This window comes from Cimex lectularius, unplaced genomic scaffold (genome assembly GCF_000648675.2).
Source record: "Cimex lectularius strain Harlan isolate CLEC.00 unplaced genomic scaffold, Clec_2.1 scaffold72, whole genome shotgun sequence".
NCBI lineage: Eukaryota > Metazoa > Arthropoda > Insecta > Hemiptera > Cimicidae > Cimex > Cimex lectularius.
In genome coordinates this window covers 997,219-1,014,292 of record NW_019392678.1, presented here as the reverse complement: position 1 = coordinate 1,014,292, position 17,074 = coordinate 997,219, and the positions used below count along the sequence as shown (strand labels likewise).

Here is a 17,074-nt window from a genome sequence, read left to right as displayed (position 1 = left end):
GTTTCTTTTGTGTTAGGTGAAATCGAAAGAATCAATAGCGTCTGAAATGACTTCTTGGAATATTTGCTAAAGATTGGCCAACACGTAGAACTACAACGAGCTCACTTTCACCAGACGTTTTGAATCTGGCAATGAAAGTAATATCTGAGCATGTTTAAAATTATTACAATCACATTATTATTAAATCCTAAAAACATAGAATATGTACAGAAAGGTGAAATACAATTTCACTCTTGGTAAAAGTATAAATACTCTAGGGCAAAATTTAAGTACGTAATCTTTGATATCGTACGAATCAAATTTTGAAACTGAAAGCTATGGAGGGGTTGGTCACTCCAAGAGTAGAAATTCCAGATTAAATGATTTCCATTTTTACTTTTGGCCTACAGTGAGTAATAAGGGCGTTCAGAAGGTGGTTGGAAACGATTGATTGTAAGTTTTATAATTATTTAATTATATGTGTCATTTATATGTCACTATCACAGTACATAAAGCATATACAGTATAACTTTTGCTATTATTTGTATGAAATCGAAGTTTAATGAATAAATCACAGAAAAAACTTGGTGAAGTCAAATATCAGATTTGCGAAGTCCATGGACCTCTATCAGTAATTTTTGATTATTTTTTGTCTGGCACGGTTTTAAAGAGGGTACTCATAAATGATATGCTCCACGTCTGGGGCACGTCTTGAGCACATGAGCATAAATCGCTGTTGGTGATTTTAAACCTTTTAAAGTATTATTTGGTTTATCCATGTCCACTTATGACTTGAGATACCTCGTATTTTAAGGGCAATTCAATAGTAAACTTCGAAGCTATACTGAAAAAAAAAAAAAAAATCAACTTAGTATTCAGCACTGTGTCTGTCCAGTGAATATCCCAATCACGTCTTGACTGGGCTCGATTTTAAGTCATTTAAGTCTAATTCTGGTTTTAAGTTAATGTCTATTGCTGCTTTTTTAGCACTTATCAGCTAGTTATTTATGGAGTTTGATCCAATTCGTTTTAATTTTCCATTGGCTTTCCATTCCTAATTTGTCGAATAGGTTTATATGCCTGTCTTCATTTGAAGGTGTTTGAAGTGTATCTTGGTATCGGTTCATATCCTTGCTAATAAGACGGAGTTGTTTTGCTCATGCTTTTTTTCTAGCCGTTCCGGCTTCGTGAGCGTAGCTAACGTCTCCACATCCACCTGATGCTCTCTCATAAAATGAATCTCCTTATCTGGAACCCATATGATATGGAAATCGGTGTAAACTCTCTCGGGTGTTTTTCTTCCAAGAATGTTTCAAAAACTAGCACGAATTCCAGCGGATAATTTTTAATCGGTGTATGTGTAATGCCAAAATATCCAATGCCTTTTTTGCGTGTCCTTCTTTTTGATAATGTCCTTATCAATTGAGTTCTTCGGGTGAACCCAGCCTTTGGAAGAGGTCGTTTTTTCGACTGGTTTTCAATGTAATTATTTTTTATGATTATATTATCGTTTTTAATTATAGAGTATTTTCCTGACTTTCGACCCTGCATCATCTTGGGACCCCCTGCGCACCTTAATAAATCCTTCGAAAAGTCGTCTTCGATTCTATTGATCGTACATTACAATTTCGACAGATTTTTGATGATAATTAATTTTGTGCGGAATAAACCAAGCCCAATCAGAAAGGGGTGTGATTTACCGTCTTGACGACCGTAAATTCTTCGAAACAAATCTAAATTAATTACTCTTTGGTTCAATTCAGTTTTCATTTAATAAATAATGAATAATGAACCTTTCTTGATCCCAGTCGATGTTGTATTGTTTATCAAAACCTAAAATGATATAGCTTCTTTTACGATTTTCTTGTAGTAAATATAAATTGAGTGTATTTCTCCTTTTATATTATGTCTATAAAGTAATAATATAATTTAAAAAATAATAAATATCTTTCTCAGAATACTGTAATGAATAATAAATACTCACTGTACCCAGCGTATCCGTATGGCATTGTCATTGCATTTTAACTGTCATGGGAATAAGCCCAGTATAAAAAAGTCCTAATTTTTAAAATAATTTTATGCTTAAATTATTAACTATTGATTTCTACTGATGTTTTCCAACTGGGGTTTCCCATTTATCCATTCTTCCCACATCTAAAATTAATCTTCGATTTTGTTGTTTATTTACTATTGTATTTCAGATTCTGACTAACCCGATATCATCGAATACCGAATTAGAATGGAAATTGTGCAAACGGTTCAATATAGAAATGAATATGTCAATAAATTTCAAAATGTGACTCAAACGTGTTTGTCAATAAAATTATTATAGTTTATGTTTAAATTTTTTTTTATAGACAAGAATGCTTGATTAATATGTACATTAGGTTCGATCACCAATGGGATCCATCGTGCTGTTCGCCTTCAAATTCTTCGGGGCGGATTTTTTGACCATTTGCTTAGCATTTGCCGCCACCTTTGGCATTGTGGTCTACAACTGGAAAAGGCGAAGGATGGTTTATTTAATCGGGAAAATTCCGGGTCTGCCGTCCGTGCCCCTTATCGGCAACACAATAGAGATCAACGTTGATCACGATGGTAAGTACTTGATATATTCTTAAAAATTAATTTAGAGTGAGAGGAGATAGATAGATAGGTAGATAGATATCTTTCTTTTTCACTCTCTCTGTCTCCCTTTCACTATCAATCTATGTTTTCTCCCTCTCTATCTATCTATCTTTCTCTATCTATTTCTTTTTTATTTATTTTTATTATTTCATTTGGTCCCTTAGTGATTACAGATTTTCACAATAATTTGAATCAAGAGTACACAATATTTTAATTACGCCATAAAATTGTCAAGATGACTGATTAGTATTTACAAATCTGTTCAATAATAATAATAATAATAATAATTAATTAAGGTTTTTAGTTGAGATAAAAAGTCAATGGCACGAGCGGGATTCGAACCCACGATCTTCGGCTTGATACGCCGCTGCTCTACCACGTGAGCTATCGCGACTTCGATCCACTCGGACACCAATTTCCCATCTCAACCGCACCTTTTGAATTTTCCCTCCTTTTTACCATTTTTCAAATGTCGTGTAATCGGGTTGGATTCTCGACGACAAATGAAATGGCCACGGAGAGCTTTAGTGAAGTATACTTCGTTTTCAATCATTAAATTCACTAATTTCGTGGTCCGCTTGACCAATTAAGATATTATAATTAATTAAGGTTTTATTTGAGGTAAAAAAGTTNTATATATATATATAAAATAATGCCCTAATGTATCACCTTGTAGCTCTTCAGGTTAATAAAACAGGTTAATAAAGCAATGAAAATAAACAATCGAATCGTTTTTAAAATGTAAAAATGTCAAACCCAAGTCAAACCGAAAAAGTTAAGTCAAAGAAGTAGATTTTTATATGGCAAGCCCTCCTGATCTTTAGGTTTTTATATATACTAAAAGTATAAGCTTAAAAAAGTAAGTAAATAATGTAGTTTGTAGTGTATAGTAAGTAATAAAATAAAAGTATTGGTCGTAAATGGTCAACTTCGGCCTTCATGAGCGTCCTTCGCGTTCCGGCGAGAAATTTCTTAAATTGCCAAACCTTTTCTGTCAGATTCGATCAGTAAAAGCAATTGCATCATGATGACTCACAAACTTGGATTGAATTTAACCTTAAACTTATAAATAATCTTCTTTTTTTATTTAGCAACCAACCATCTTCCGGATCCTTCCTACGTTTCTAGATTTTTCTCAATTCTTTTGCCAATATGTATGCCTAAAATACCCAATTGGTTATACTTTTGCCAATAATTGTTTTATAAACGATAAAATATTCAAAATAGTACGAATTTCCATCGATCCCCTTTTTTTGTATTTCAACAGGGCTGACGCGAATAGTTCCTTTATTTATTCTTTTTATGACTAATAAAGAATTTTGTTCAATATTGCAATTAAATAGGTCGCTTTTCACAATCAACTTTATAAAAACAAATACCCATGATCTTTGACCAATGAGATTTATTACTCATTTTAGCCTTTAGGAGATAAAATTAATTAAAAACTAATATCTTTAAAATCGTTACTGGATTATTTAATGTAATGAATTAATTTTCATTGGTCTGAAAAGGCTATTATTATAGAATTTTTTGGCAATCAAGTTATCGCTTTTTTTTTAATAAGAACGCATTTTTAATTTTTCAGAAATGTTTACAAGGATTTCTTCCACAAGGATGTTATGGGGAAAATCAAGCGGGATTTGCAAAGCGTGGCTCGGCCCTTATCCGTACATATTCGTCAGCAAAGCTTCTGCTGCTGAGGTGCTCGCTTTTCCTTTTTGTACATTAATTTTGCTTGAGATTTGCTGATGTTTGTGGAATTTTTCTCAGGCGATACTGAGCAGTTCAAAGCACATCGAGAAAAGCCGAGAATACTGTTATCTGCATCCCTGGCTCGGCACTGGCCTGCTGACAAGCTCAGGTGATAATAATGCATAAAGATGGCAGAAAAACAAAACGTTTACATTTTTTCTTCCGAAATTCTTGTACATTCTTACTGTTTTTATTAGGTTTTAATTAAGAGGAGAAAAGTAAGAACGGCTTGTTTTTTTTTTCTAAAAGAACATGAACCATTCGTGAAAGCTTTGTAACATTACGAATATCAAAACTCGTCATAAATGTTTTTAAACGTTTATTTGTAAGCTGTTGAACTTGCACAAATTTCATTGCTGATTAGAGAAGATAGAAGGCGGAACTGACTTTTTTCAAATCGAACTATTTGCACCATGAGGATTTTATTTCTATAAGGTTTATCGTTTAGACAATTATATCTTCTTTTTTTAATATTTGTGCTAGATAAAATAGAATTTTCTGATTCAAGAATTTGATCAACTGCCATTTCAAATATATTTCTTCGCGTCAATTTCTCATGAACGTATAATTTTCCTCTCCGATTGGAAAATAATTTGTTAATCCGCTGTCGTTTGGATTGGCCAATTTATCTGATAAGCCGAAATGGTTATGTACGGAATTCTAAAACCCTATTTTTAATTCGGTCGTTGAACCCCAAACACGAGCTATTAAAAAAAGGAGTGAATGTGAGAGGAAAACAGAAAGATAAATAATTAGGTAGATAGATAGAGAGGGAGAGTGAGGAAGGGAGAAGAAGAGAGCGAGAGAGAGAGAGAGAGGAGAAGAGAGAGGATGAGAAAAAGATAGATGGATAGATAGAAAACGAGAGTGAGAGAAAGCGAGAAGGAGAGAGAGGAATGAGAAAGAAAAACTGCAAATGTATTTACATGAAATTGCCTACTGAAATAAATATTCTAGTTTAAAAATAATTGAGCAATTAAAAATTAAATTACTGATATAAGTGAACAAAATAATTTTTTCAATACAAAATAAAGACAGAGAGAGAGAGAGAGAGAGAGAGAGAGAGAGAGAGAGAGAGAGAGAGAGAGAGAGAGAGAGAGAGAGAGAGAGAGAGAGAGAGAGANGAGAGAGAGAGAGAGAGAGAGATGGATAGATAGAAAACGAGAGTGAGAGAAAGCGAGAAGGAGAGAGAGGAATGAGAAAGAAAAACTGCAAATGTATTTACATCAAATTTTCGCAGCTAACATATAAAGAATTTTAAATTACATATTAGATGATACATTATTTTTATTATCCATACATTTTATATTGCATTAAAATCAGGTATTAAATGGCAAACAAGGCGAAAGATCCTGACTCCAACTTTCCACTTCCGCATCTTGGAGGATTTCCTCGGTGTTTTTATAGAGCAGAGCGAAATTTTGATCAAGAAACTCGAGGCCGAGCTGACGAGAGAAAGTTTCAACATTTTCCCATACGTCACGCGTTGCACATTGGACATAATATGCGGTACGTCGATCGGCTTCCTAAGATACAAGGACGACTTTTTAATGCATTAGTAATTTCCAGAAACAGCCATGGGAAGGAAGGTGAACGCGCAAAGCGACTCCGAATCGGCTTACGTCAAAGCTGTGTACAAGTAAACCAAACGTTTTTGGAATGGTTTTCGATTTTTTATTTTAACCCGATTGTTTTTGCAGAATGGGCACCATCGTGCAGAAAAGGCAGGCTAAAATTTGGCTGCAGCCCGAGTGGGCTTTCAGATGGAGCAAACTGTATTCCGAACATAACTGCTGCTTGAAAGTCTTGCATGACTTTTCAAACAAAGTACATAAACGCTCTCATAACAAAAATATTCTAATGTTTTATTCTAGCCAATATTTTGAACAATATCAACTCGAATTTATGATGCTATGGTTTGAAACTTAAGCCTGGTATGTACTAAGTTACAACTTTTATCCAAAGGTTGAAAAATCCCAAGTTCTCCTTGGTTGAAATATTTTATTCAATTTTGTCAATTACATGTGTTCGGGTACGGGCCATCATCAGACCAAAATATGGAAAACCTTATGACTATTGTGCCATCTTTAAGTTCTGATGATGGGCCGTAAACCCGAACGGTCTTGTAATACACAAAATTGAATAAAATATTTCAACCAAGGAGAACTTGGGATTTTTCAACCTTTGGATAAGAATTGCTACAAACCGTAGATTTTAAGAAAAAGATAAGTTAGAACGGAAAACTTGAAATTTATGACAATGTTATAATTTAAAAATGTTATTACCTAGAAAAAAATAATTGAGCCAATTACCCACTGATATTCTTACAATATCTGGTAAGTTCAAAGTTCCCAAATAGACCTCAGGATCTCTATAATGCCAATGCTTATACATTGCTCGGTACTTATTTACATTTCAACGAATACGGCCAACTATCAAGCATAGTACTGAACTCCTAATCAAAAACATACAATATTCTGCGGAATTAAATAACAAAAAACAATAACAATCTAAATTTCATGGACTTAGGAATCACTAAAACTGACAATATACTACAATTCGACATGTACATAAAAACAACAGTGTCTGACATCACACAAGACGATAATCCAAAATTTTAATACTTAAATTCTTGATATACTAAAAATAGTATCACTGATTAAAGAGGGATACGAACTAAAAACAATAAAACGATGCTGCACCGGCACTGGGTCACTTTTTGGTTCCATCTTCACTCGCGGATTGTTTTGTTTGCAGAATTTTTGAACAATTCAAAGAGCCATCTTCAGTGAGGAATCGTATTTTGTAGATCCCTTTAAAGTAAGGTAGTCTGACTGGCTGTGTTAGAGTTGATTAGGATGCCAGCCTGCGAGTAGGTTAACGAACCTGCCCGTCTTTACTCGCGGGTATTCAAACGCGTTCGGCATTGCGCCATCTTCAGTGAGGAATTGTTTTATGCAGATGCCTTACAAACCTGCCCGTCTTTACTCGCGGGTATTCAAACGCGTTTCGGCATTGCGCCATCTTCAGTGAGGAATTGTTTTATGCAGAACCCTTACGAACCGGCCCGTCTTTACTCTCTTATGAAAGATAAGAAATTAAAAACCATAAAAATCATTGCACACAATTTTTTTTTTGCCTTACTATTCATTGCACACAATGGCTACAATACAAACACGATTAACAAAACAATAATCAAAACGACGCCACAAAATAAACAACAAATGGATCACATACATAAAGAAAAGCAACTACAAACTAACGAATTTATTTAACAAATATTAGTCATTAAAATAGCACTTAAGACTATGAACTCAATCGGAATAGTACTAAGATAAAATAAGAACAAAACCAACCGACATGACAAAAAAGTCATGTAGACCACAACAAAAACATCGGACAAACAGGAAGGAAACAGGATAAAATGTTGATACAAAAGAACACTTTGAGACAATGACAGAATATTCAACTATGCGACTCACACACAACATGCAAAAAGGACGCAAAATGTACATACTTGAAAATTTCGAAATATACAAACATAACTAATTTAACACTGAAAAACACATATTTTAACAACAGTTTATACATCATGTACACAATTCAAAATACTATACCAATAAAACAATGCGTTAAATACACACACACACACACACACACACACACACACACACACACACACACACACACACACACACACACACACACACACACACACACACACACACACACGCACGCACGCACGCACGCACGCACGCACGCACGCACGCACGCACGCACAAGGTCGACCTTTTAAAAGAGGCTTAACTTCACAAAAATCGCTGAACATGGAGAAATAGTCTCTGGCAGACCAAAATGATCGGTAACGACCAAATTACAGCTTTATCAACCCGCTGGCAGCATGGAGAAATCCTACAATACCGAATCAACCCCAAGACACAACTACTGAAAATGTACTTAATTGATAAAACTTTGCTCAGTACTTATTTAAAAACACTAAAATTTTATAAGAAAACAATAAAGTTGGGCAAATTCAAACAGTAGATATTTGGCAGACTTGTATTCTTGGTTTATTCATCCCTGAGATGATTTGGAAAAACGCATCAGATTTTATTACTTTATTAACTTATAAAGGGAGGCTATGGAAATAACTGATTTCAATGAACGATTTTCTAGTGATACTACATCGAGAACATATCAACCAAGGAACCGATAAAAAAGTTTCTGTAATGTACACAATTTTTGAAAACTACTGTTTTCTGCCTTTATTGTGCATGTATTTCTAAGTTATTTCATATTCAATTCACTAGTTTTCGTGGTCCGCTTGACCAATTAATATCTTTCAATTAATTAAGGTTTTTAGTTGACATAAAAAAGCCAATGTCATGAGCGGGATTCGAACCCACGACCTTCGGCTAGATACGCCGTTACTCTACCACCTGAGCAATCGTGACTTCGATCCGCTCGGACACTAACTTCCCATCTCAACCGCACCTTTTGAATTTTCCCTCCTTTTCGCCATTTTTCAAGTTACTTCATATTGTACGATTTTTTTAAAATCTAGTAGGAAAATAATATAAGGGATATAAATGGGAAGTTTTTGAAGGGAAGTACGATCCTGCAAAAAATTGTGTTATTAAGCACAAGTCATAAAAATTTATTTAGCGGAATATTTGCTTACGAATTTCATAGAATTTCTTTATTCTTCTAGTTTGCTAATTTTTTCGTTATTTAAATTTGAATTATCCGCTTGATTCATGCTGCTACTCATTGTTGTTACATTGTTCCCGTTCAATGAGTCAATAGTAAAAATATGGCAAACAGCTTGGAATGACAAATACTGACAATGCAGTCTTTCTTTGTAGTCAATTGTAATTTTTTTAAAATAATTTTTTAAAGGTTATTCAAGACAAAAGAGAAGACTTGGCAAGATGTAGTTCGGAGAGTGACATTGGTTATGAAGAGAACTTAGGTATTTTATTTATAAACTTCGACTAAATAATATATGATGTAAATAATAATATTTTTATTGAAAAACAAAACAGGAGTTAAAAAGCGGTTGGCTTTTCTGGACCTTTTGTTGCAAGCTAAAGAAAATGGTGCGCCTCTGCCGGACGAAGATATAAGGGAAGAAGTTGACACTTTTATGTTCGAGGTTGTTAATAACAATTTTTTTTTTATAATACAAATTTTTAATTATAAGTATTTAAGGGTCACGACACCACATCGGCGGCGATTTGTTGGATCCTGTTCTTACTAGGGTGCCATCCTGATATTCAGGTGCGTCCTCCTTCAGACCTAAGTATAAAAAGGATTTTAAAAACAAACCAATACATTTTCGTCCATTTCAGGACAAAGTCGTCGAAGAGATGGACGCAATATTTCAAAAGACGGACAGACGGCCGACCCCAAACGATCTCGCTGAAATGAAATATTTGGAATGTTGTATAAAGGAGGCGTTGAGGCTGTATCCCAGCGTGCCGATTTTCGCCAGAAAAATAAATACAGACGTAGACATAGGTAAATGTTTGTTTTTGAGATTTAATTTGATTTCGATAAACCTTTATGAAACAGCTGTTAAAATGAAAGCAGGGCGATTAGGAAATATCGAACAACGAATTCATTATCATAGATATCTATTGTATTTGAACGTTTTCTTTATGTATTTGACTCACCATTGATAACACACTAACAATGCTATTTGTCAACTACTTTATTCTAGAAAAATTATTTTATAAATATTATTTACGATACATAAATCTACTATAACATTCCTCTTATTTCATATTTTGCATCGTTTTATATAATAATTTTAAATAATAATAAATTCCAACCGATGCCAGTAAATAAGATACTGAAGATAAGTTAAAGAATTATTGCACTCCGTGTAAGTTCATTCTAAAAATAACAAAACTTTTTATGAGCAAAGCCTGAACATTCTCCAGTTATTAAGTAATATGATATTATGACGTCAACCGACACTCTTTTCTTTATCCTATTGCTACTCTCTCTGTAGTGTGTCAATTGTGGATAAAAAGACGCAAGTTACCGACACAAATATATATAAAACAGAAACAAGATAAAAGTCTTGTTAGCGTCTATACTACCCAGAGTACTCGATATTCCTTGGTCTTATCAGAGAGGACTTGTCCAGGGTGGCAGGTATGAGAGCCACCCTGGCAAAACTGTTCACGGTCCTCGCCAGTTTTGGGCTCTACCCCCGCAAGTGGCGAGAGAACCGGACGGTACTAATACCAAAGCAGGGTAAGAATCCCTTAAGTCCCTCTGCATGGCGGCCGATCACTATTGCCCCGATAATGGCGAGACTGTACTCTGCGGTGATCTCCAAAAGGATCAGTGGTGTAGCAAAGTTGTCCGAGAGGCAGCAGGGCTTCGTCCCATTGAACGGGACCTATGAAAATTGCCTCCTCCTGTACGAGCTCCTTCGAAGTGTTCGAAAGGGGACTCGCCGGGAGGGGCTCACGATGGTCCAGCTGGATGTGGCCAAGGCGTTCGACACCGTGCCACATCCAGCCATAAAGGAAGCCCTTAGCCGGATAGGTTGCTCGCCGCAAATCGTGGAGACAGTCTTGTCCTCTTATCGGGGAGCGACAACAATCATCCCCACGGATGTGGGGATGAAAAGGGTGAAGATCGCCAGGGGAGTTAGGCAGGGCGACCCGTTGTCGCCCTTGCTGTTCAACCTGGTGATCGACCCCATTATCTCTGACCTGGTGTCGTCAGCAGGTCCTGGACGTGACGTCCTCGCAGGGGTGCTGGCATTCGCTGACGACTTAACATTGGTGTGCGGCACACCTGGTGAGGCACAAACCCTTCTCGATAGAGCCTCCTTGCACTTCTCGAAGCTGCGTATGGCGCTTAATCCGGAAAAGTCTCTCTGCCTCAATATGAGGCGGAAGGGCGGGACCTGGTACGCGGACGACCCGCTGCTCAACATCAGCGGAGTGGCGATTCGCCACATTCCCGCAGGCGGGTCGTTCGAGTATCTCGGTCTGAGATTTTCCCGTGAGGCGAGTCTGGACAGCGTCGCCGTGCTCGAGGAGTTAGAAAGGATGCTTGGCCGAGTCTCGAGGCTAAGTGTTAAGCCTCGGCAGAAGATGGACCTGGTCAAGCGATACATGATACCGAGGAGGCTCTACCGTCTGGTGATAGATACCCCATCTATCACCGCGCTGCGTAAGCTCGATGGGGTCATTCGGCATTGGGTGAAGGAAAATTTTCATCTCGAATGGCCTCATATACGCCAGAGGCAAAGACGGCGGACTGGGGTTCCCTAGGCTGGCGCACGCGGTCCCTGTGGCGCATCTGCGGGCCGGGCTGGCCCTAGTGAACAGTTCCGGCCCGTGGATCAGGGGGCTTTACGCCTCCAACCAGGTTGCTGCTCGCCTGAATAAGGCGGCGGCTCGCTTGGGATTGGGGGAGTGGCCCACCACCTGCGGGGAACTGCGGGCGCTGGCAAGAAGACTATACCGGGGGGAGTTAGACGGTTGGGCGGCTCTGGGGGGGACCGGTCACGGAGTCAAGAGCTTCTCCGGCTACGCGGAGGGCAACCGGTGGTTGTCCGACGGATCCTTGATCCGTCAGGACTCCCGGTTCATCCACTCCCTCCGCATGAGGACAAATTCGATGGGCACTAGAGAGGCGTTGAGAAGGGCAGACTCAAATACGCCGGCCGAATGCAGGAAGTGCGGGGCCGGCAACGAGACGCTCTCCCATGTCCTCTCGACGTGCCCGGAGAATCACTCTAAAATAGTGAGGAGGCACGATGAGTGCCTCCAAGTCCTCATCGCCGGTCTCCGTGATTCGGGCTACCAGGTCGCCGTCGAAGCTCCCCACCGAGCACCGGATGGATCTAGTCTCCGGCCGGATGTCGTTGCCACTGACGAGGGTAGAATTGTTGTCTTGGACCTCGCGGTGGCGTATGAGACCGGCAGACCTCAAGGCGGAAAAATATGGGGTTTTGAGGGAGGTCCTCACAGAACTGCACCAGAAACACAACTTCCTAGCGGCTGGTGTAGTGGTGGGGGCAAGGGGATGCATCCCTTGGCGCACTAAGGCGACGCTCAGGGACCTCGGCGTAAAGCAGTTGTCGAGGATAGTGGTGGGAAGTATGATTCTTTTAAGTGAATCGATTCCCTTCGATTCAATCCCTGAAGTGAGTCGATTCTTTTTATAGATTCTTTGATTCCCCCTACTCCTGGTACCAGAGCTTTCGTTTATTGGTTTCTCCCTTCATCCTAATTTCCCGCCATAATTCAAATTAATTTTCAATTCTAGTATTTATTTACCACAACGAAAAAGGTAATTAATGTTAAGTATATAAATTGTATCAAATCATTGTATTTTTAGATAGAAAAATAATGATGATAGTAATACTAATGAAAGCCTTATTTCTTTATACTCAATGTAATTGGATGTAATGTATTGATTATTTTGTGAAGTGATTAGTGACCGTTAGTCGATGATTATTCTTTGCACATTTCTTGGAAGTAAATAAAAATAAATATTATTTTAAAAATAAAACCACAAAAATCACATATCTTTATTGATACATATTATTAATGAATTATTACTTAGGTATCTTACATATGAATCAACCAATTTACATTTGTTATAAGAATTTAAAAAAAGTAAGATATAAAAAATATGTTATTAACTGATTGCTGATTTATATAGGCACAAATCCACAGACGGGTGTGCACATTACCCACAGGTGCAGAGTTGGGCCTATCACTTCTCATAGTCCACCGACACTCTGACAGTTCCAGTTTCACAACAGATTGCCAATGGCTCCTGAGAATCACCTACTCCAGATATTGGGGTTAGGCTCCTGTGTGCTGCCAACATCTAGGTCTTTTCAGTGCACTGAAATGAAATAGCTGTTGGCAGTGCACGATGCAATCAGTAATACAATCACACTCTCATTTACTCTTAAATACAATCATTCCCATTTACATAGCTTACATACTTACACCATTCATTCAGTTAGGACAGTAGAATAAATCACTTAAGCTTAATTTTTAAAAAACTTAATTCTCAACTTATGAAATCTACATGTTCCAATCTAAATAGTAAACCAACTATTTAGAGAGCACTAACCTTCAGAGTTTTAACTATTATTTACTCTAAAGCATATCTTTATTTTGATTAAGTGCATTTGTGCAATTTTTGATGAAGTCAGACGGGACCTTTTTTGGGTACATTTCTGACCCCCTTTAGATAAACTTCTCTCACAGGGAACAGAGGTTGCAGGAATGCACAATATTTTCAAAACTAGATTATACAAATTAGGAAATAGACTTTTCCTATCGTTCCACCAAACCATAGGATCAGTGCGACGGTCCACAAGAGGTTCTGCTATATATTTATCAACTTTGACAATAGCAGAAGCTTTTGGATCTTGGAAAGAATCAAACTGTGAGTCCGGGAGTTGAGGTATCGAAGGTGGCTACGTAAATGAATTTGCTATAAAATATATTTTTATTTTATTTTTACACATTTTAAATAAAAGCAAAAAATTAAATTAATTTTATTAATTTACATCCCATAGAGAATTTACTGAATGAATTTATTTATACTTTAAATTCACTAATTTCGTGGTCCGCTTGACCAATTAACATATTACAATTAATTAATTTATCTCAAATAAAAACCTTAATTAATTGTAATTTATTGATACATATTTATTTCTTATACGGTATTTTGCATAATGTAAATAAAATTGTAAAAGTTGGAAAAAGTAGGTAATTATAAATTTAAAAAACGTTAATTATTAATTTATTGATTGGTCGAGAGATTATGGATTGGGAACATTCAGTAAAATATGTCTCCGGCCTCGGAGAAAACAGAAGACGGGAGTTGAGGAATCGAAAGAATCAAACTGCGAGTCCGGGAGTTGAGGAATCGCAGAGTTGATGAGTCGCCAAAAGAATTGAAGAGTTGAAATCCGACTCCGTGAGTTGAGATTTTCTTAGAAGAATCAAAAAGAGTTGTTACAAGAAAAAGAATCCTCGGGAATCGTGTGACGTAATCCGTTTCCTGAACTGAACCGCAACTCGCTTAAAGGAATCGATTGGATGGTCATTCTTTTAGATGAGTCGATTCTTTGAATCGATTCTCGATTCTTTTGCCCATCTCTAGTCGAGGACGCTCCTCACCCTCTCCCTAACAGCCTTGAGGTCCTCACTCTCCATTGCCTGCGGCCATATGGATCGGGAAAGAGGCTTTTCAGCGACCCGACCAACGGCACCGGCTGTCGAGCGCACCACCAATGGCGACTGACCTGGCATGTCGACGGGACCCACAATTGGACCTAAGGTGCGGACGAAGACAGAGGAAGGGTGGTCTGCACCTGAGGATACGAACACCGGCAGAGGCCGGAAAGAGGTTTAACGTTTTTAAGTTGATCAAAAAAAAAAAAAATTGGGGATAGCCCCTTTATTCGCGCTAATAAATTATATTACCCACTACAATTCACGTACACTATCCTAGATTACTCGACATACCTTAGGGTAATTGGGAATAAGCTTGTTCATTCACGCTAATAAATTAGATCACACGCTACATTTGTATTACCCCAGATTACTCGATGTTCTGTGAGGTAATTGGGGAGAAGCCCTTCCATTCGCGCTAATAAATTACATTCACGCCATAATCCATTCACAGTATTCACACTCCCTGGAGTATTCGATATTCTTTGGGGCTATTTGGGAAAAAGAACCTCCATTCGCGCCAATAAATTAGATCACACATTACATTTCATTTATATTATCCCCAGATACTCAATATTCCGTGAGGTAATTGGGGATAAGCTTGTTCATTCACGCTAATAAATCAGATCACACACTACATTTATATTACCCCAGAGTACTCGATATTCCGTGAGGTAATTGGGAATACGCCTCTTCACTCGCGCCAATAAATTAGATCACACACTACATTTATATTACCCCAGAGTACTCGATATTCCGTGAAGTAATTGGGAATACGCCTCTTCACTCGCGCCAATAAATTAGATCACACACTACAATTTATTTACATATCCAAGAGTACTCGATATACCTTAGGGTAATTGGGTATAAGCCTCTTCATTCGCGCTAATAAATTAGATCACACACTACAATTTATTTACATATCCAAGAGTACTCGATATACCTTAGGGTAATTGGGTATAAGTCTCTTCATTCGCGCTAATAAATTAGATCACACACTACATTTATATTATTCCAGAGTACTCGATGTTCCATGAGGTAATTGGGGAGAAGCCCCTCCATTCGCGCTAATAAATTACATACACATCATAATCCATTCGTACTATTCACACTCTCTGGAGTATTAGATATTCCTTGGGGTATTTGAGGAAAAGACCCTCCATTCGCGCCAATAAATTAGATCACATACTACAATTCATTCACAATACCTCAGAGTACTCCCAATATTCCTTGGTGTAATAGGGGATGAGCCCCAATTCGCGCTAATAAGTTACATTCACACTGGCTAAGATTACTCGACATTCCGGGTAATGAGGGATAAGCACTTCCATTCGCGCTAATAAATTTCTTTCATAACCACAATTCATTCGCACTGCCTTAGACTATTTGATATTATATTTATTGTTCATCTAAATTTATTGCAAACTCAAATCGTAAGCATTTAAAATCATTTTAATAAATCTTTGTGGTTGGATGTCATTAACAATGGACAAAATACACCTCATTGAATAGAGATATATTCTGAAACATTTGATTTTAATGATGCTTGTGTAAAGTTTTTGTTTTACACAAATACAAATTTGAAAAATCTATTACCAACTAATCGGAAAAATAAGAAATGTTTATTATAATAATAAATATATAAAACGTTAAAAAATTATGACATGGTCTAATTCGCGCTTGAAAGTTTGTCGAAAGCTCAGGTCTTTTAAACTATGCAGTTTATTTTTTCATGAAAGAGAAAAGCAAATTGATAGTTTCTCTCTTTCTTCTCTCTCACTCTCTCTCTCTCTTTTTTCTCTCTGTGTCTGTCGCATTGTTTATTTTGTTAATTTAGGAAAATACACTATTCCAAAGGGAACAACCGCTATGATAGTAGCGTACCAATTGCACAGGGACCCATCGGAATTTCCAGACCCCGAAGTCTTCAAACCCGAACGATTCGCGATGAGGGATTCGTCCAGGCATCCTTACAGTTACATCCCTTTTAGCGCAGGGCCGAGAAACTGCATAGGTATAAATTCAAACCATTCAAATCCATAATGTACAATGAAAGTGAGTAGAACGTTTTTTCAGGGCAAAAATTCGCCATCCTCGAAGAAAAGGTGGTTGTATCAACTGTATTGAGGAAGTACAGGGTGAAGGCGGTGGACAGGAGGGAAAACCTCGTACTTCTCGGAGAACTGGTACTGCGCCCTAAGAACGGCCTGTACATTGCAATATCCCCCAGGGATTAATTTTTAAATAACGCTTTTATTTATTAACTTGCTCAAAATTTTGTATTAATGTAAATAGTGTTTTATGAAAATAAAATTCCATACTTTTTCCTAACATATATCCATCTCAAATTAAGCAGATCTTTTCTATTAAACCACGTACCAACGTACATCACACCTTTCACCTAGGATAAATTAATAATTTAATTTTATAATAGTTTGCTAATTTATAATAAATTGTCAATTTGAACGAAAATAACATTAGCT

At 37.2% G+C, this 17,074-nt stretch overlaps 1 protein-coding gene across 3 annotated transcripts; it reads left to right on the top strand.

Moving 5' to 3' along the window:
• Positions 1 to 388: 388 nt before the first annotated feature.
• Positions 389 to 16,946, top strand: LOC106667061 (cytochrome P450 4c3). Of its 3 annotated transcripts, none has more exons than XM_014394713.2 (13): positions 389 to 432; positions 2,367 to 2,577; positions 4,193 to 4,308; positions 4,378 to 4,468; positions 5,683 to 5,868; positions 5,935 to 5,998; positions 6,060 to 6,186; positions 9,259 to 9,331; positions 9,405 to 9,514; positions 9,571 to 9,639; positions 9,711 to 9,879; positions 16,429 to 16,605; positions 16,668 to 16,946. In XM_014394713.2, exons 2-13 carry the CDS (start codon positions 2,379 to 2,381, stop codon positions 16,826 to 16,828), a joined length of 1,542 nt encoding a protein of 513 aa, XP_014250199.1. In that variant the 5' UTR covers positions 389 to 432; positions 2,367 to 2,378; the 3' UTR covers positions 16,829 to 16,946. The 3 variants fall into 3 exon arrangements, with proteins under 3 accessions (XP_014250199.1, XP_014250198.1, XP_014250200.1); XM_014394712.2 differs by having other exon boundaries at positions 5,929 to 5,998; XM_014394714.2 differs by lacking the exons at positions 4,193 to 4,308; positions 4,378 to 4,468 and having other exon boundaries at positions 5,929 to 5,998.
• Positions 16,947 to 17,074: the final 128 nt, after the last annotated feature.